This window comes from Erpetoichthys calabaricus, chromosome 1, assembly GCF_900747795.2.
Source record: "Erpetoichthys calabaricus chromosome 1, fErpCal1.3, whole genome shotgun sequence".
In the NCBI taxonomy this organism is placed as follows: Eukaryota; Metazoa; Chordata; class Cladistia; order Polypteriformes; family Polypteridae; genus Erpetoichthys; species Erpetoichthys calabaricus.
This window is the reverse complement of record NC_041394.2, coordinates 181244790-181264816: the sequence shown is the minus strand read 5'-3', so window position 1 is coordinate 181264816 and position 20027 is coordinate 181244790. Positions and strand designations below refer to the sequence as shown.

General features: G+C 39.8%; 2 protein-coding genes across 2 annotated transcripts in view; both read left to right on the top strand.

Moving 5' to 3' along the window:
- The window catches only part of LOC114657499 (sodium- and chloride-dependent GABA transporter 2-like), a 151319-nt gene that overhangs the window by 119667 nt on the left and 11625 nt on the right, over nt 1-20027 (top strand). Inside the window, exons 9-12 of the mRNA XM_028809366.2 lie at nt 3392-3516; nt 9749-9861; nt 10980-11117; nt 19281-19383. Of these exons, the coding sequence (XP_028665199.1) occupies nt 3392-3516; nt 9749-9861; nt 10980-11117; nt 19281-19383 (479 nt within the window). The remainder of the gene's footprint in view (nt 1-3391; nt 3517-9748; nt 9862-10979; nt 11118-19280; nt 19384-20027) is intronic.
- The window catches only part of LOC114654537 (sodium- and chloride-dependent GABA transporter 2-like), a 160281-nt gene continuing 146662 nt past the window's right edge, over nt 6409-20027 (top strand). The window contains exon 1 of the mRNA XM_051930797.1: nt 6409-6414. The gene's annotated coding sequence lies outside the window, so the exon portion shown is untranslated. The remainder of the gene's footprint in view (nt 6415-20027) is intronic.

Here is a 20027-nt window from a genome sequence, read left to right as displayed (position 1 = left end):
CACACAGTCCCTCAGCCTCACAAACTGTTGTCTTTTGGTCAGGTAGTCCATAATCCAGGAAATTGTCGGAGCATCAAGATTCAAAACCTTCAGCTTTTTCCCCAGTTCATGAGGTAGAACAGTGGTAAAAGCACTGAAAAAGTCAAATAACATTATCCTGCCTGTGGTGCCAGCTTTGTCCAAGTGGGAGTGAGCTCTGTGGAGCATGTACTGTAGATGAGAGCATCCTACACACCTATACTGGAGAGGATCCAGATGTTCTGAACCCAGGGTTCATAGTAGATAGATAGATAGATAGATAGATAGATAGATAGATAGATAGATAGATAGATAGATAGATAGATAGATAGATAGATAGATAGATAGATAGATAGATAGATAGATAGATAGATAGATAGATAGATAGATAGATAGATAGATAGATACTTTATTAATCCCAAGGGGAAATTCATATACTCCAGCAGCAGCATACTGATAAAGAACAATATTAAACTAAAGAGTGATAACAATGCCGATAACAATGCAGGTATACAGACAGACAATAACTTTGTATAATTTTAATGTTTACCCCCCCGAGTGGAATTGAAGAGTTGCATAGTGTGGGGGAGGTACAATCTCCTCAGTCTGTCAGTGGAGCAGGACTTTGACAGCAGTCTGTCGCTGAAGCTACTCCTCTGTCTGGAGATGATACTGTTTAGTGGATGCAGTGGATTCTCCATTATTGACAGCAGCCTGCTCAGTGCCCGTCACTCTGCCACGGATGTCAAACTGTCCAGCTCCATGCCTACAATAGAGCCTGCCTTCCTCACCAGTTTGTCCAGGCGTGAGGCTTCCCTCTTCTTTATGCTGCTTCCCCAGCACATCACTGCATAGAAGAGGGCGCTCGCCACAACCGTCTGATAGAACATCTGCAGCATCTTATTGCAGATGTTGAAGGATGCCAGTCTTCTAAGGAAGTATAGTCGGCTCTGTCTTTTCTTACACAGAGCATCAGTATTGGCAGTCCAGTCCAATTTATCATCCAGCTGCACTCCCAGGTATTTATAGGTTTGCACCTTCTGCACACAGTCACCTCTGATGATCACGGGGTCCATGAGCTGTCTGGTCCTCCTAAAATCCACCACCAGCTCCTTGGTATTAGTAGTTAGGACAACCCTCTCAAAAATCTTCATGATGTATGAAGTAAAAGAAACTGGTTTGAAGTCCTTGGGATTATTGGAAGGCTCTTTCTTAGGTACTGGGACCACATATTATGTTTTTCACAGCTGGAAACCTTCTGAAAATTCAGGGAAAGGGAGAACAAGTTCTGAAAAATCCTGCAGAGCTGACTGGCACATGTTTTCAGCACCGTGGGGCTGATTCCATCCTGCCCTGAAGCCTCGTCTATGCAGAGTTTTCCCAGCTCTCTCCTCATTTGATCAGCAGAGACAAACAGTACAGGGTGTGGAGGGGAGGCTGGAGACCACAAGTGTGATGTCATTTTAGAGTAATTATTATTATTTTATTTTTTTTTTTTTAGTATTATTATTATTATTTATTAAGTTCGTGCAGTGTGCAGATGGCAGTTGGGATTCTGGAACCTCCTCAGCTTGCATACAGAGGCTAGCAGTGTGGGGGGAATGCTGGACTGACAAAAATGAGTCAAACCTCTTGAAAAACTTGTTCATTTCATTAGTTCTGTTCCTGTTCCCTTCCTCTGCATGTTTAACAGCCTGCTTGTAGCCCGTGATGGTCCTCATCCTGTTCCACACTTCTTATTGTTTTGTTGTAACTTGTGCTCAAGTTTGTCTCCATAGTGGGCTTTACCCTCAGAGAGCTGATTCTTCAGCTCATATTCAGTAGGGCTTTCAGTTCCTTTGTGACCCATGGCTTGTTGTTGGGAAAACAGTGCACTATCTTTGTGGAGATTGTGTTATCCACATAAAACCTGAAGAATCATAACATTTTAGTAACAAGGTCAATGGTGGTGGTGTGATCAGCAAATATGGAGCTGTCATAAGTAAACAAGAAGTATAACAGTAGCAGAGCACACTACCCTGTGAGGTCCAGAGTTGTGGATTAGTGTGTATGAAATGATGCTGCCAATGCACAAGGTTAAGTCAGCTTGTTAGAAGTTAAAATTCCTGTTGCAGAGGGCGGCAGTAAATCCCATAAATAGGAAATTGGTGATTAGTTTTGATGGATCACCAGTGTTAAATGCTCACTGTACCCTAGCATTCCTGTTTCTGTTATCCAGATGTGTCAAGATGGTATGAAGAGCAAGGGATAAGACATCTTTGTGGACTGGTTGTGGAGACAAGCAGACTGGAGATGCTCCAAAGTATTTTGAATATTTAATGTAAGGTGTCATAGCACCAGTCTCTCATAGTATTTCACCTCAATGAGAGTGAGGGCCACCAGTCAGTAATGAATCTTTAGCACAAGGATATCTTGTCCTTGTCCTGAAGGAGGAAACCATAGATTCTATGAATGAGGGATTAAAAATGTCTGTAGAAACATCAGCTTATTGGCTAGTACATTTTAAAATATGTCCCGACAACTCATCATTCACAGTAATGGAGAATACTGAATCATGTAGTGTTGCAGAAGTTCATACAATTAAAGCCAGCATAGAAAAAACCTAAAACTCACCTGTTACAGAAAACTTGGATGTAAATTGATAAGACTTTACTTTGTAAGCCAAAGCATCTTTAAATCCTTCTACATTGTATATGCACACTGAATCTTGACACAAATGTAATTACTTTCCTGAGCTTATTCCTGCATTTCTAGTATTGTTCAATTTCAAAGATCTGAAATATGTTTGTGCAAGTCTATATTAGGTTATAGATAACCCAGTTTTTGATCAGCAAATGAATGGCTTATTTTTATAGGCACAAAGTCATCTACTCATTTTTTGATGAATCTTGGGATACTGCACACTCTTCTAGATTGGATAAATTACTTAACACGTTACTGTACATCTACAGATTCAAAACAATCCTGCAATTTTTTCCCCCCATCTCCAGCATTATATCCACTTATCATGCTCCATTGCTTTTAAGCAGAATTACTATGAAATGATCTCACTGTCCAAGGTAAGGGTAGGGTAGCAGTTGATAAGTATTTTTTATTGGGGTGTAACGATCATCCTGAGTGTTAGGGCCTCTGCTAGCATAGGTGATATTCAAATGATATTTGGGGTATGCAATATATTTCCTAATATAATGTGTGTTTTATTTTTCTTTAGCACACAACCTAATGCTTGACAAGACCTTTTTAATTTCATTTATTTCCTTTGAGTTAAAACAGTCATTTTGATTCTCCTTTGGAGATATCTGTGTGCATATCAGAAGATGAATGCTAGAAAGTCTGTTACCAACTTGGCACATTTATTGTTGTGTTTCCCCAGGGACTGCCTTGCCCTTTGTTTCCTGAACAGTGGGACAAGTTTTCTTGCAGGGTTTGCCATCTTTTCCATCTTGGGTTTCATGGCCTATGAACAGAATGTGCCCATTTCAGATGTGGCAGAATCAGGTAAGTTGTAGCAATTTGCAAGAATATTTACAGAGACTCAAACCTTAATGGAACTAAAATATGTTGAAGACTACCATTTAAATGGCAACAATACTTTTTAAATAACACTGCATGCTGAGGCAAAATTTGGTCTAAATAAAGCTGAACACTACAACCAAGGGGGATTTACCTTGTTTGCTTTCTCTCATATTACTGGCAGCTTATAAAATGGGAATTCATAGCATCATAGACATTTAAGAATTTCCCTTTCAACCTCTTAACCAAAGTTGGTTCAAAGTTAGGAATCAAAGTTATTATTATCTTTTAACGGCATTACTTCCAGGCACATGTGCAAGCAGCAGCCTTTTTACAGAAGCTCATTATTTCTCACTGTTTTTCTTTTTTTTCAAAATTTATTTACTAGTTACTAGTCTTATTTAAAATTAGAATTGATCTTGAAGCTTCTGACTTGGCACTGATAGTAGCCACTAGAAATTGGATAAATGGACTTTAAATGGATTTTAAATTTAAGGTTGAACTGAATTGTCCACAAACCCAGGTGCCGGCTTGCCTTAACTGCACTTCAAACAGATTGAGTCGGATGGAGTCGCGAAGAGGACCCAGACACTGTCTTATGTCTGCAACACCTGAAACAGTATGTGACACTGAGAAAATAAAAGCGGGGTGAATTAAATACTCCAGTAATCAGCTACACTTTACTGCAGGAGCTGTTTGTCCACAGATGGAAAGGGTGACATGCTGGTACAAGAGCAAAAGCAAGGAGAAAGGTTTTAGAACTGGTCTACTATTTATTTGTAATGTGAAATGTTCAATCACAGTCAAACAAGATGGATGAACTGTCTACGCTTATAGGAGGCCATGGAGCATACAAGTACAGTGGCATTTCATGCTTTATGGAGAGCTGGCTTAAACCAGATACAATTGTTTTAATGCTGGATGGATTTCATCTTAGTGGAATAGACAGAGACCTAGTGCAGTGTGGAAAAAAGACAGGAGGGGGACTGGTCATCTATGTGAATGAGGAGTGGTGTAAAAGGGAGCCTTTTACATATAAAACTACAGTTTATAATTCAGACATTGAAATTCTGGCTGTCAGAATTCGTCCATGTTATTTGCCCAGGGAGATAAGTTACAACATCTTTAATACTGTTTATATTCTTCCCTCTGCAAATGGGGACTCAACAATGGAAATGATTCATCCTGTCACCAACACTTTAATAATGACTCACTCTGACCCTGCAGTTATAATACAGTATGTGGTGACTTCAACCATGTGACTTTGGAAGAAACAAATTTCTATCAGTTTGTTCTGGTTCCAAGCTGGACCAGCTGTATTCGATGTTAAAATGCCTTTAAGTGTACTCTGCTTGCTCCTTTAGGCAAATCTGATCACAATCTGATTCATCTTATTCCCAGCTACAAGCCTGTTATTATGTAGACTGGAACCTGTTACCACCAGAGTAGTGAGGAAGTGGATCCTGGAGGTTAAAATGACTCTGAATTACTGTTTCCAAATGACAGCCTGGGAAATGATGTGCAAGTCAAATGGGGGCAATATTGATGGACCCTGTCACTTCATAACAGAGTATATTAACTTCTGTGTCGACACAGTGATACCCACAAAGACAACAAGCCCTGGATTACTAAGGGGCCAAAATGTCTCCTGAATGAGAAAAACAGCATTGAAATCCAGTGACAAAGAGGCTCTGAAGGATGTACAGCATATGCTAAAGAAAAAGCTGAGTGAAGGAAAGGATGCTAACAAAGCTAAAATAGAAAACAAACTCACTCAGAATAACATGAAGGCTGACTGGAATAGACTGAGTTTAATTACTGGACTCAAACAATCCAGGGCTCAGGTGCTAGAAGGAAATGTGGACAAAGCTAACGCCATGAACCAATATTTTAATGGATTTTCCCTCCCACTGTTGCCTACCTCCAATCACCAGTCTCCTCAATTTCCCCTATGACTATTTCTACTACAACAACTCATACCAACTGGAATCAATTGGAATGGCCATTTACATGTCCACCATTTATCATCAGTGTGGACTGTCCATAACTGAAGACTAAATAGGGAGACAACTAAGAATGTTACACACAGGGAAAGCTGCTGGACCAGATAATAATAATAATAATAATAATAATAATAATAATAATAATAATAAGAAGAAGAAGAAGAAGAAGAAGAAGAAGAAGAAGAAGAAGACATTGACCAACTTTGTGGTGACCTCTGTCACCTGTTCAGTCTGTCTCTATGTCTTCAGAAAGTGCTGCTGCTGCTGTGGAAAACATCCTGCATTGTTCCTGTTCCAAAGAAGGCAGGCATCTCTTCACATAATGACTACAGACCAGTGGCACTTACATCTCATATCATGAAGTCCTTTGAGAGACTAGTCCTGAACTATATGAGTCCTATTGTGGTAAACCACCTGGACTCACTGCAGTTGCAAAGATTGGAGTGGAGGATATCTATCTGCTCCACAAAGCTTATTCTCACCTGGACAAAGCAGGCAGCACTATAAGGATTATATTTTATGATTTCTCCAGCGCCTTCAATACCATCCAGCCATCTCTGTGCAGGTGGATGAGTCTATGGTGTCTTGGATAATGAACAGAGCACAGTTTATGAGACTCAAGGACTGTGTTTCTGATATGGAAATGTGAGCAACACTAGAGAACTACAAGGAACAGTCCTATGTCCTTTTCTCTACACTCTGTACATCTCCGACAATAAATATAAAAGCAGGTCATGTCACTTGCAGAAATTCTCTGAAGATTCTGCATTTATGTGGTGTACTGATAAAAGGGATGAGACAAAGGAGAGGAGGAAGATGGAAAAAATTGTTTCTTCATGCAAAGTGAAATCTCTGCATCTTAACATCATCAAAAGCAAGGAATTAGTTATTAGCTTTTGCCACAACAAATAATCCTTATGTCTGGTCACTATTTAGGCAGTGGATATAGAAGTGGGGACCTGGAGGTCCACATCAATGACAGGTTGGACTGGTCTTGTAACACTGAGGAACTAAATAAGAAAGGGTAGAGCAGGCTGTTTTTCTTAGGAGACTTCATTCCTTTAAAATAGGAAGTGTGACATCCTTCATGTCTTCTATAACTCTGTGATGGTCTGTGTGATTTTCTGTGCTGTGGTGTGCTGGGCTGGTTACATCATTTCAAGAGAGGCCCACCAAATTAACAAGCTAACTAAAAGTGCAAACTCAATTATAGGACACACTCTGGATCCTCTGGAGGTCATAGAGAAGGAGAGAAGTAAAACAGAACTGAATGCCATTACTGCGGTGGGTTGGCACCCTGTCCGGGATTGGTTCCTGCCTTGTGCCCTGTGTTGGCTGGGATTGGCTCCAGCAGACCCCCGTATCCCTGTGTTCGGATTCAGCGGGTTGGAAAATGGATGGATGGATGGACTGCATTCCTTTAAAATAGGAAGTGTGACATCCTTCATGTCTTCTATAACTCTGTGATGGTCTGTGTGATTTTCTGTGCTGTGGTGTGCTGGGCTGGTAACATCATTTCAAGAGAGGCCCACCAAATCAACAAGCTAACTAAAAGTGCAAACTCAATTATAGGACACACTCTGGATTCCCTGGAGGTCATAGAGAAGGAGAGAAGTAAAACAGAACTGAATGCCATTACTGCAGTGGGTTGGCACCCTGTCCGGGATTGGTTCCTGCCTTGTGCCCTGTGTTGGCTGGGATTGGCTCCAGCAGACCCCCGTGACCCTGTGTTCGGATTCAGCGGGTTGGAAAATGGATGGATGAATGCCATTATGAACAATGCTGCACATTGTCTCTCTGACACACAAACACTGAAGACATCCAGTCAACAAATTATTCAGCAGAAGTGTATCAAGAAACTCTACTAATAGGGCTCATTTATACCAACAGCATTACGTCTGCCTAATTCCTCACTATGACTGTGACAACCAAGTCAGAGGTGTTACTTCTTTTTTATTTTTGAATTTTCTTGCTTTATAGTCATTCTTAGTGTATGTTCACACAACAGTGTGTGTGTATATTTATTTATTTACTTACTTAGCTCTATATTTTTGTATTTATTTATTTAAAGAGCTTCTGTGAAAAGCCAAATTTCTCTTCAAATAAAGTTCTATCTATCTATCTATCTATCTATCTATCTATCTATCTATCTATCTATCTATCTATCTATCTATCTATCTATCTATCTATCTATCTATCTATCTATCTATCTATCTATCTATCTATCTATTGTGGGACGAGCCTCAGACACAGACAGGTAGACGTGGTAAATTCACCACCACACGTTTATTTACAACTATATTTACAATATTAAGTGCCACACAACCCACAGACTCCCCCAAAGTCCAGGCCAACACCACACTATGCCTCTTCTTCAGGCCGCCTCCTTCTCTCTCCTTCAGACCTTGTCCTCTTCCACCCAGCTCTAGCCCTGAATGAAGAGAGGCAGCCCTTTTTATAAGCACCCGGATGTGCTCCAGGTGCCTTCCGGCAATCTTCCAACGACATGCCCCAGTGTGGCGGAAGTGCTGGCTGCATCCCCGGAAGCACTCCGGGTGTTCCTGCTCTTCTTCCCTCCCAAGTGCTGAGGTCCAGGGCTCCCAAGGCATCCGTGCACCCCCTGGTGGTGACCATGGGCCCCTACAGGGTTGAGCTTCAAAGCTCGGTACCCGTGGCCCCCAAAGCAACCAGGGCGGTCGCCCCCTCATGGTCTGGAGGAGACGCAAGCCCTCCTCCGGTCCTCCTGGGCGTCCCGGCTGGGTACCACCCCCAGCTGCATGCCACACTATCTATACCACTTAAGCCGAACAACATTTTAATTATAGCGAAACAGAAAATGGTATATTTTGAGTTTGGAAATATATATTGTTGCAGCATAAGAATTCACATTAAAAATACTGAATCAATACATATGTATACAAATCTTTAGTCATGCAGAAAATTATAATGACTTTCATGGGGATTGAATACTTTTTGCGCCACTGTAGACATCCCAATTTGCCAGCCTTCTGAGGCATTGCTATCTGAATGCCCACTCATTCTCCAATAATCAATGTGTGGGGAACAGCCTGGACACAGATAGGCAGACATGTTTATTTACATAACTATTTACAAGTGCACACAACCCCCTTCACCCCAAAGTTCAGGCCTCTTTACACAATGCCTCTCTTCGCCGCCTCCACTCCTCTCCACCGATCTCTTGCCTTCTTCCTCCCGACTCCAGCCATCGAATGGAGGGAGGCGGCCCCTTTTATACACACCCGGACGTGCTCCAGGTGCCTCCTGATGAGCTTCCGCCGCCCCTTCGGGTGCCAGAAGCACTCCGGGTGTCCCTGGTCTTCTTCCCCCCAGCACTTCCGGGTGTGGCGGAAGTGCTGAGGGCCAGGGCTCCACAGGCACTGGGGCACCCCCTGGCAGTGACCACGGGCCCCTATAGGGTTGAGCTTCTAAGCTCCATTCCCGTGGTCCCCAATACCACCAGGGTGGTCGCCCCCTCAAGGTCTGGAGGAGGCACAAGCCCTCCTCCAGTCCTTCTGGATACCACACCCAGCCACTCGCCACAAAGGATATCGTATTCGTGTTTATATGTATCAAGGTCACCCAGCTTGAATGAATGTGGCATGCTGCAGAATACCTCCATTCCCTTTTTTATTCCAGGGTAGCCAGTTTGTTTCAGTATGAAGTATGCCCAGGTTTATTATGGATTAATAATTTAATAAAGTAACTTCAATAAAGTAAAAGTAAAAGTAAAATCACTTTAATAAAGTAACATTGAAGAAAGAATGGTGATACAAACTGTGATGTACTGTTTAAACTCAAAAACCCATATTGTCACAGCTTTTCTTTTTTTCTTTACTTGTGTAATTTCAACAGTTTCACTGCATTTGGTCTTTGGACTTGGGAAGAGAAGGAAGAGTGATGATGTTAAATAGACAGCTCAACAATGTTCAGGATTTCTTTCACCACTTCACAATCTTGAAAGCCAAGATTATTGAACTATGTAATCGATCCTTACTACAATAAATAGTAACTTGGCTTTGATGGTTGTATGAAAGAAGTCTGTGAATTAAGCCAGAAAGCAGTGCTTATTATATGTAGAAGATAAGCCAATGGTTAAAATGTGAGGTGATATACTGTGTGGTTAAAAGAACTGTAAAAACTTGTCAGAAGCCTTGCTCAAATCCATTAACGTTTCCTTTTTGCCTTTGTTCAAGGTCCTGGTCTGGCCTTCATTGCATACCCAAGAGCTGTCACCATGATGCCTTTCTCACCACTTTGGGCCTGCTTCTTTTTTATCATGATTATCCTTCTGGGTCTAGATAGTCAGGTAGGTGTTTCTTTTTCTTCCTGTAAGATTAGGAGTAGTAAAAGTGACAACTAACTGCAGAGAACCACACGTTGCTCACTTAGCGCTTGTATAATATGCTCACTGTACATGATTTGAACGTTTTTATTGTATCCACAGAGCCTGCCCTTGAGGTTTTCATTACCAGCAGGTTTTTGATCAAAGCGAAATTCCAGGATGTAATGCAAACTCCTTGTTAGTTCTGAAGTGTCTGTTCTTTCAACTTGTACTGAATTTGTGAAGAATCAACCTGTGCAGCATGAAACATTTTCAGTTATCGTTGAGACCTTTGATCCACATGACACCATTCACTGCTTAAGCTAGTTTGGGGATGTTTTTTTTTCTTTTAAATTGCTTCATCAGCAGGCTCAAGTGTAAAAATAAACAACACATTGGCTATTCCTCTCAAAAAATCACAACTGTTCAGAAAAGTACTTCTAATGGACATACAGTGCATCCGGAAAGTATTCACAGCGCATCACTTTTTCCACATTTTGTTATGTTACAGCCTTATTCCAAAATGGATTAAATTCATTTTTTTCCTCAGAATTCTACACACAACACCCCATAATGACAACGTGAAAAAAGTTTACTTGAGGTTTTTGCAAATTTATTAAAAATAACAAAACTGAGAAATCACATGTACATAAGTATTCACAGCCTTTGCTCAATACTTTGTCGATGCACCTTTGGCAGCAATTACAGCCTCAAGTCTTTTTGAATATGATGCCACAAGCTTGGCACACCTATCACGTTGTCATTATGGGGTGTTGTGTGTAGAATTCTGAGGAAAAAAATGAATTTAATCCATTTTGGAATAAGGCTGTAACATAACAAAATGTGGAAAAAGTGATGCGCTGTGAATACTTTCCGGATGCACTGTAAAGGCAATCAGTGAAGTAATCCTCATAAACTTATAAACATTTTAACATATTATAATTATGTGTTATAAATTTCATAAAGGAGAAATAGTTGACACCAAAAATACACATCATATTGAGACACGAATTAGATTAATTGATTTTTCTTTTTTATGATATCACATATAGTACTTGTTAATGAAAATCCAACCTCAAGTCTTGGCTGTTTCTTCCACTTAGTTTGTCTGTGTGGAGAGCCTGGTAACAGCCATTGTTGACATGTTTCCATCAGTATTCCGACGCAGTATGAGGAGAGAGATGCTCATCTTGATGATCTCCATAATCTCCTTCCTTGTTGGGCTAATTATGCTTACAGAGGTAAGTTATTCTGCTTTACACAAATTTAGATTTTTCTTGTAAATCCAGAATATTGGGAATACTTATTGTGTGCAGGACTGAAACAGCCACCTGCTAATTCTTTTAGACCTTGAAGTTCTCCAAGCTTATGTCTACAGGAGCGCGCTCTTATCCTCACCTTAATCAAAGGAAGGCTTAATTCCAGCTCAGGTCTTGACTCCTTTTTTCTTTTTTTTTTAGTTTTCTCTGTCATAGTTATCATTTCATTCTGAAAGCCAAACCTTGTTGGTAGTGCATCGGCACAAAGCATGATATAACTGCGTAGAATATCTGACATCAATGCCTGATGCCTTAAGAAGATATATCACTCAGTTCAGTCACAGCAAACGTGTTGGCAATGTTTAGACTACTTTGACCAGATTTTGATTAGTTATGTGATTTTCTATCTTAATGAAAAAGGAATGAAATACAAACAATTACGAGCAGATGAAGTTTGAAACAGAAACAGCATGGTTATTTATTGTAGCAGGATCTACCACTCTCCAATACACAGACACAGAGATCAGGCAGGGTCGTGGCCAGGTTAGTGGACAAGTAGTACTGTTCCCTGCATTTATAATGTTCCTTGCATCACCCATCGACAACAGGTGCTTATAGTGCAACTGCAGTCAGCTTGGATATGCTTTTGTGATGAGCCGCTGCAGTGCTGGGAGCCTGCGATTGCCCTGGTGATGGATAAGCTGTATTCCACAGATGCGGCGATTGTGTTTCGGGACGCTCTTTGGCATGTCGTCCCGTTGGGGGTAGTCCCAAAAGAGTTTAGAAACCTTACACAGTAAATAAAACAATGTAAAAAATTTGAAATCTAACACACTAATCTAATTTGACACAGACAAACACAGACACAAATTCCAGCACAACATACGGTTTTATTCTGTTGTGGGAAACTCTTCCCAATCGTACAGTACAAAGCACAATAAACCCACAGTATTTTGTCTTTGTGACTCTCGGTCTTCTGCCTCCACTCCTCCTCTAGCAAGTGTTGCCTTCTCCCTCCCGACTCTGGCTCCTGGAGCAGTGGCAACTGGCTCCTTTTATTTAATCTCCAGGAGTACTTATGGTGTCCTGTATCATTTCCAGGTAAGGGAAAAACTCCCTGGTGGCACACCAAACTCCCAATTCCTAATGTGCCTTGTGGGAATCTGGCCCTTCCACTACAAAATGTTTTTACAGATGGGAGGTCCTAACCAGATTGGAGAAAGTTGGTACAGTTGCCGTTTATGAGGTCGGTGAGGCGGAAAGGCCAGGATCAGGTTGTAGCGGGGCTGCATAGTAGTAATAGTGTTGTCAGTGTTAGTCTGAGTGCGTCTTGTTTTCATCGCCCCGTTTGTTGTTTATGTGTGTGTCAGTGAATGTCGTCCCCGTAAAGGGTAATGGATGATGGAAAGAAACTGCAGCCCCAAATTGGAAAACACCTGTTAACTATCAATCAATTACATCCGGCACAGGACTATTTAAGCAATCCGGAGGAAACGAGGAGGAGAGAGGAGAAAGAAGGAGACCTTTTTAAACCACCACAAACCAACTTACTTGCTGTTTTCCACATTGCGCTTTTGCACTAGTTTGTTTTCATTCCGCCATTCTTCCATCCCTCATCACCAGAGACCGTTTGGTCGGATTACATCATCTACCACGTGCCGAGGATTCATGGTGAGGTTGCTCCATTTGCCGGGAAATTCAGACAAATCACTTATCTCTCGTACAGTCATCCGTATTCAGGACAGTTTTTATACCCGGACTCTAATTCACAATCATCAGCATTTCCGTATCCATTTATTTGTATTCGTGTTTTGTGTTGTTTTATGTTACTGGGACAAGGGAGGTTATTTGTTATTATATATATATATATATGGTGTTGGCACTTTATTAGTTTGGTGGTGGACATCCATAGTTATATATATATGTATTGTTTGTATGGAATTTGTATTTTTGTTATTCATTTAATATAATTAATCATTTTAATTTTACATATCTGCTTTTGTGTGCCTATGTTTAATCCGTTGATTGGGGGAAAAATTGTATGTGTTAGAGGTACGGCTTGATATTTAGATTCAACCTCAGTAATTTATCCAGGCCACAGGTCTTGGAGGTGTAGCTGCCGGCTGGGTAAGAGGTCGGCCGTTACAAGGTGTCAGAAAACTGGAAGTGACATCATGCGTCATTGGCCCACGATTCACCAGTTCTGCAGAGAGACAGAGAAAAGAGGCATTAGGAGGTAGTGACAACCCCTGACTTGGGTTAGAATTGCAAGTTGACAAGCCTTGAAGATGTCTTTCAAGCCTATGCCTATTACTGTATATTCATATTAAAATGACTACCCACCTATAAAAACAAGTATAGAAATAACAATACCTTTAAGATTGCATCTATCAGTGATAGAAGTATTAAATAAAACAAGTGAAATGAAGTTGTGCTTACCTGCAAATTCGAATAATATAATAATAACTGTGTTCATCAAATGTGAATAAGCATCCATCCATCCATCCATTTTCCAACCCGCTGAATCCGAACACAGGGTCATGGGGGTCTGCTGGAGCCAATCCCAGCCAACACAGGGCACAAGGCAGGAACTAATCCTGGGCAGGGTGCCAACCCACCGCAGGACATACACAAACACACCCACACACCAAGCACACACTAGGGCCAATTTAGAATCGCCAATCCACCTAACCTGCATGTCTTTGGACTGTGGGAGGAAACCGGAGCGCCCGGAGGAAACCCAAGCAGACACGGGGAGAACATGCAAACTCCACGCAGGGAGGACTCGGGAAGCGAACCTGGGTCTCCTAACTGCGAGGCAGCATTGCTACCACTGCGCCACCGTGCCACTCTGAATAAGCATAATATATAAGAATAATCATTACCAGAAAAGAAAAAGAAATTCAGAATAATGGAGTGATTGTCATTAATGTAGTGTTCAAATCTGCTGTATAATAAAAACTGCTGTATAATAAAAACTGATTGGTCAGTTTGGCTGTTGTTGATACGACAAAAGAGGAAGTGTGAATGTGAGACACATGAGGAGGAGTAAAGGCGTAGGAGGCATCCAGAGAGTCGCCTTTAAAAACAGGAAGTATAAGAGTCTGAGAAGCAGGTTTAAGAGCACATGCTCAAAATACAGAGGAACATTTGGATTACTTGATAAATTATCATTGTTTTTATGATGTTCCCACAATACAATTTGTTTTCTTGTTTGTTTTAGTGTCAATTGCCACTTCACATGTTTTTCCATCAACAGTGGCCATGTTGTCATTGGTTACGCTTCTTAAATGCTGTCAAATGACTGTCACTAGTATTTATGAGGACAGGGTGCAAACCTTGTTGTCCAGGTTTGTGGATGTTGTGCAAGAAACTTCTAGAATTTTTGGATGTGAACAACAACAACGATGACATTTATTTATATAGCACATTTTCATACAAATAAAAGTGCTTTACAAGTTGAAGAACAAAAAGTTTATAAAAAATAAGAATGCAAAAATAATAAAATAAAAAAATAAATAAAATAGGCGATACTAAATAACAAAGAATAAAGTAAGTTCTAATGGCTGGGAGGACAGATAAAAAAAAAAAAAAAAAAAACTAGAGGGCTGTAGAAAAAAAACAAAAACAAAAAAATCTGCAGGAGTTCCAAGACCATGAGACCACCTAGCCCCCACTGTGTATTCTACCTAACATAAATGATCTAAATCGGTCCTCATGACTTTCAGGCTCCATGAGGAAGAATTAGACGATGATTGGTCATGTGGACATCTGGCCTTCAATCCATCAATGCAGGGACTGCATGATGCGTTGATCAGGTGGTGGTGGCGCACCACTGAAAGCCAGAAAAAGAACAGCAGAGAAAGTAGGGAAAGTAGGGGTAAGCACGGAGTGAATTGTAACTATGGTTTCTGGTTAGTATTTGTAGCTAGGTAAGAAGTTTTGGCTTCAGCAATTTTGTTATTTTAAGACAACATTTTACTTTCTCATTTCCTGGTTAAATGTACCCATTTGACAGTGCAACAAAGTTTTATGAACATAACCAAATTTAAAGTAAACAACATCTTCTTTTATGTTGCATGTTAGTTTTGCTTGAGAATTAATCACTCACAAGGACTTCACTCTTCTACTTTACATTCAAACTCACCTTAATGAGAACAGACATCTTTTATAGCATGGCTGCCATGATGTTATTTGTCACACGGCACAGACATCATATACCTTGCAACCACATAGATTCATAGTGACCAGTGACAAAATTGTGCTACCACTGAAAACAAATACACAAAATTCTGATACCCAGAAAAATTAACATATAAAATGATGACACCGGAATAACAATAAAAATTTAAACAACTGTTAAGAAAAATAAATAATGCATCAAAAAATCTACAGTATATACAGTAGTAACTGGAGCTCCCCTGACCAAGAATGATGCCATGTCTTGAATCCTAAATTTTGATTATGTGTCATGAAATTACATAATGAAGTGTTACTGTTAAGTTAACAACTGTGGAAAATGCATGCAAAAATATGGGTCTCAGCAACCATACCACTTCAGTCTATATTCACAACTTAAAAACCAAAATATTAAACTAAAACACACATGTGTCACAGTATAAGCAAACAGTTCAAATGGGCATTTTTGATGCCCCTGGTACCTGCAGTTGTGGCATCTTCTCCTAGGACATCAACAGCATTTATTTATACAGCACATTTTCATACAAATGGTGTTGCTCAACGTGCTTTTCAAGTTGAAGAAAGAAAAGTTTATATCAAACAAAAATAAGATTTGGCAATGCTAAATAACAAAGAATAAAGTAAGGTCAGATGGCCAGGAGGACAGACAAAAATACTCCAGATGGGCTGGAGAAAAAAAAAATCTGCAGGGGTTCCAAGGCCATGAGACCGCCCAGACCCCACTAGGCATTCTACCTAACATCAGTGATCTCAATCAGTCCTCAAGGTTTTCAGGCTTCACATGGAAGACTTAGATGATGATGGTTATGTGGACATCTGGCCTTCAATCCATCAATGTAGGGACATCACGGTGCTTTAATCAGGTGGTGGTGCAGAATGCCAACACAGAAAACTGGAAAAAGAACAGCAGAGAATAGTAGGGATTAGTACAGATTATGGAGCCACCATTAAAATGATAATTCAATGCACATGTAACTTAACATACACTAAAATGCAGCTATGAGAAACCCATGTTAAAATAATGGTTTTTTAGCAATTTTTTTTAAAGAGCTCCACCGTATTAGCCTGGCAAATTTCAATCGGTAAACTATTCCAGATTTTAGGTGCATAACAGCAGACGGCTGCCTCACCACTTCTTTTAACTTTAGCTCTTGGAATTATAAGCAGACACTCATTTGTAGACCTAAAGTTACAATTTGGAGTGAAAGGCATTTCAAAATGTAGGACGGAGCAAGATTATTTAAGGCTTTGTAAACCATTAGCAGTATTTTAAAGTTAATTCCGAATGGCACGGGTAACCAATGTAATGACATCAAAACTGGAGAGATGTGCACAGGTTTTCTTTTGCTTTTCTGGCAGCTGCATTCTGCACTAGTTGCAATCGATTTATGTCTTTTTTGGGTAGTCCTCAGAGGAGTGCATTACAGTACTCTAGTAGACTAAAAACAAAAGTGTGAACTAACTTTATATAAGGGATAAGTTATAAAGGATCTAACTTTTGCTATATTCCTTAAGTGAAAAAATGCTATCCTAGTAATCTGATTAATATGTGATTTAAAATTCAGGTCAGAGTCAATAATTACCCCTAAATTACCCCTAAATTCTTCATCTCCGTCTTGACTTTAAGACAAGTTTATTTCTAATAACTTCACTATATCCATTTTTTTCCAATAACTAAGATTTCTGATTTCTCCTTATATAGTTTGAGAAAATGACTTCTTGAGCAGAGGTTAGACAACTGCAGTCTTAAGGCTGTCTGGAAAGACCCCTGTATCTAATAATGAGTTTACTATATCAAGCACACTATCAGTTAGCACATTGGGTACATCTTTGAAAAAGCATGTTGGTATTGGGTCAAAGATGCAGGTGAAGGGTCTCAGTTGGGAAATTATTCTACATAGATATCAGATAAATCTATCCTGATGAAAGAATTTAATTTGCTTAAAATGGAAAACCAGGATTTAATAGGATCAGCTTTGGGAGGATGTACTATATTATTTCTAATACTGTTAATTTTGTGTTTAAAAAATATAGCAAGTCATTAACAGAACTGGACTCGGACAATGAGGGGACAAACAAATCAAGGTGCCATAAGTGCATAGTGCATTTTATTTACAACAATCCAAACACAGTGTGCAAAATGTGTGGCACAGTTCAAAGTTCTTCATCAATAAACACAGACATAAAAATCAGTGCATGTGAGGTTTAAAATTGATCCATAAATAAATTCCCATAAATAAGTTAAAAATCCAAGAATATAAACAGTAAAAATTGGTTTCCCTTTCTTCTCTACTCTCGATCTCCAGTTCGCTTACCCTCTGGGTCTCCTCAGCAAGGTTAAGATGCTAGCGAATGTGTTCAACTCTTTTTGAGCCACCTCATCCAGTACCCAGAGGGACATTCAAAGCCTGAATCCATTGTCCCACCACAATCTATTGACATCCATAGGACAATCCTTCGAGCCATGTACTGCTCTTGCTACTAGGGCTCAACAGGAACAGCCTTCTTCTGGAGCACCATTCCTCTAGCTCCTGTACAGGGTAACCCACCTGCTTCATCTCCTTTCCCCTGCACTGAATCAATCACCCAAATCTCTGTTTATTCCTCTTTTTTCATTCTGCTCTTGATCTCTATCCTTTCTTTTCTCTCTCTCCTACTCAGACCATTTTTGTCCTTGTGATTGTCCTTGTGTTGATACTTTCATTAGTGACCCATGGAGTGTCAACAGCAGTCCTGACAGCAGTCCAGCCCTGAGGCTTTTTTTTCCAGAGATATTCCTCCCTTTGTATGTACTATCAAGACTGACCCTTTAAAAAGGCTAAAAACCCTAGAAAGCTCAGTAGATCCTGTAAACATGGAAGTCATTTACTATCCTTCTTTGATGACTGTGGTTTCAAACTCTCCGCTGTGCACTATTTATTGTTATGAACACTTCTGGATGGGCCATAGCTTCCAGACTGCCAGACTGACCATTCCTGGGGTACAGACCTCATCTCAGCTGCTTGGAGTTGGCTCAATGTAGCCACAACATAATAATGACAAACAATAAGTAGAAACAAACACAAAAGCATTCCCACATTGACACATGCCAAATCTTTAAAACCAGGTAGACAAAAATGTTCAAAAATTGTATCTTTATTAAATGAACAGCACACCCAGGGAAGAATAAATACAAACATGACAGAAATACGAAAAATAACACAACCATTGCTTCTTTTGGCCTGTTAATTGCTTAGGTGGGTGGCATGCTAACTTGTCCAACTCTAAGTACCACATGAAATAATCCCTTCATCTCCAGTCTGCCTTTACATTCTACTACCAAATGAACACTCATCTTCTCTCCCCCCATAATTCCATACTCAAAAAGCTGCAGCTTGAAACTCCAATTTCTAATTGTAATGCCTGGAATTATTTTTTGGGTTCAGAGGTAGGTCCATAAACTTTGAGGGCACCAATCCACAGTGCCCTCTGGTGTCTCAAGAGACCACTGCAACCCTTCCCTTTACATAGCCTTTAAATATCTTGGTCTCTTTGGCAGAATCCATGTTGCCGGTCATAAAAGGGTGATAGGATGCCACTCTCCTACTCCAAGATTATTTGCTGTCACCAAATAAACTAAAGGAAATAAAACAGTCTTCTGACAGGGTTACCGTTCTTAAGTCCTGGTACCTTGTGTTGTTTGCTGTTGGCCAGGAGGTGTTTCGTCTTTTTCTTAACCCTCTCAAAATTCTATTTCATTTGCAGAAAATTGGGCATTTCTGCAGTAATAATGTTGTTTTTGCCTGGTTGCACCTTTCTCTTTCTATATGGGCATTGCTGTGCCACCAGTTTCTCACTTGCAACCTTCTGCCAACTAGGCAACCTTTGACAACATTTTAGGAAAAATGCCTTTCTTTTTGAACCAAAATGATTAATTATTCTCTATTTTGATGCTGTCCTTCACAGGGTGGGATGTATGTGTTCCAGTTGTTTGATTACTACGCAGCCAGTGGGATGTGTCTGTTGTTTGTAGCGATCTTTGAAACAGTATGTATCGCTTGGGTTTATGGTAAGTATGGCTGCTCAGATATCTCTATCTATTCGCTTAGCTTGACATTTCAAATATATGATGACTGAGTTGATGTATTAAAGTAACATCTTGTTGTTTTTTTTTGTTGGTGAATGACACTATGCTCTATCAATTAAAATCAATGAGATCTGCTAAGTTTTAAAATTGTTTGCTCATTTGAATGTTTAATATGGCAGGCACCAATATTTTACGTTTCCATTTTATACAATGCACTATTACTTGGAACTTTCACTATTTACTTCAGTAAAGAATTGTTTACTTTACTAGAGGTTCATACTTAATAAAATAAACAGCATTTATATAAAACTAACTGTTTTTCCCAGCATTGAGTGATAAAAATGTACCTTACACGTGTAAAATAAATAAAAAGCAGATATGACACTAATATCCTCCACATTCTGGCCTAAAGATATGCTTTACCTTTAGTTTTATTTAGCTTCTAGTGCTTCTGGGCTTATTAACACCTGGTGAAATTTTATTGTGAAAATAAGCATACAATTTAGAAGAACAGAAGTAATTTTGCAACAATGAACAATTTGTTGAACAGTAATAATAGTTATCTCAATAGTTCAGTAATAATATTGAAATGTTGTAGAGCATGTAGAATGTACTACAGTCACAAT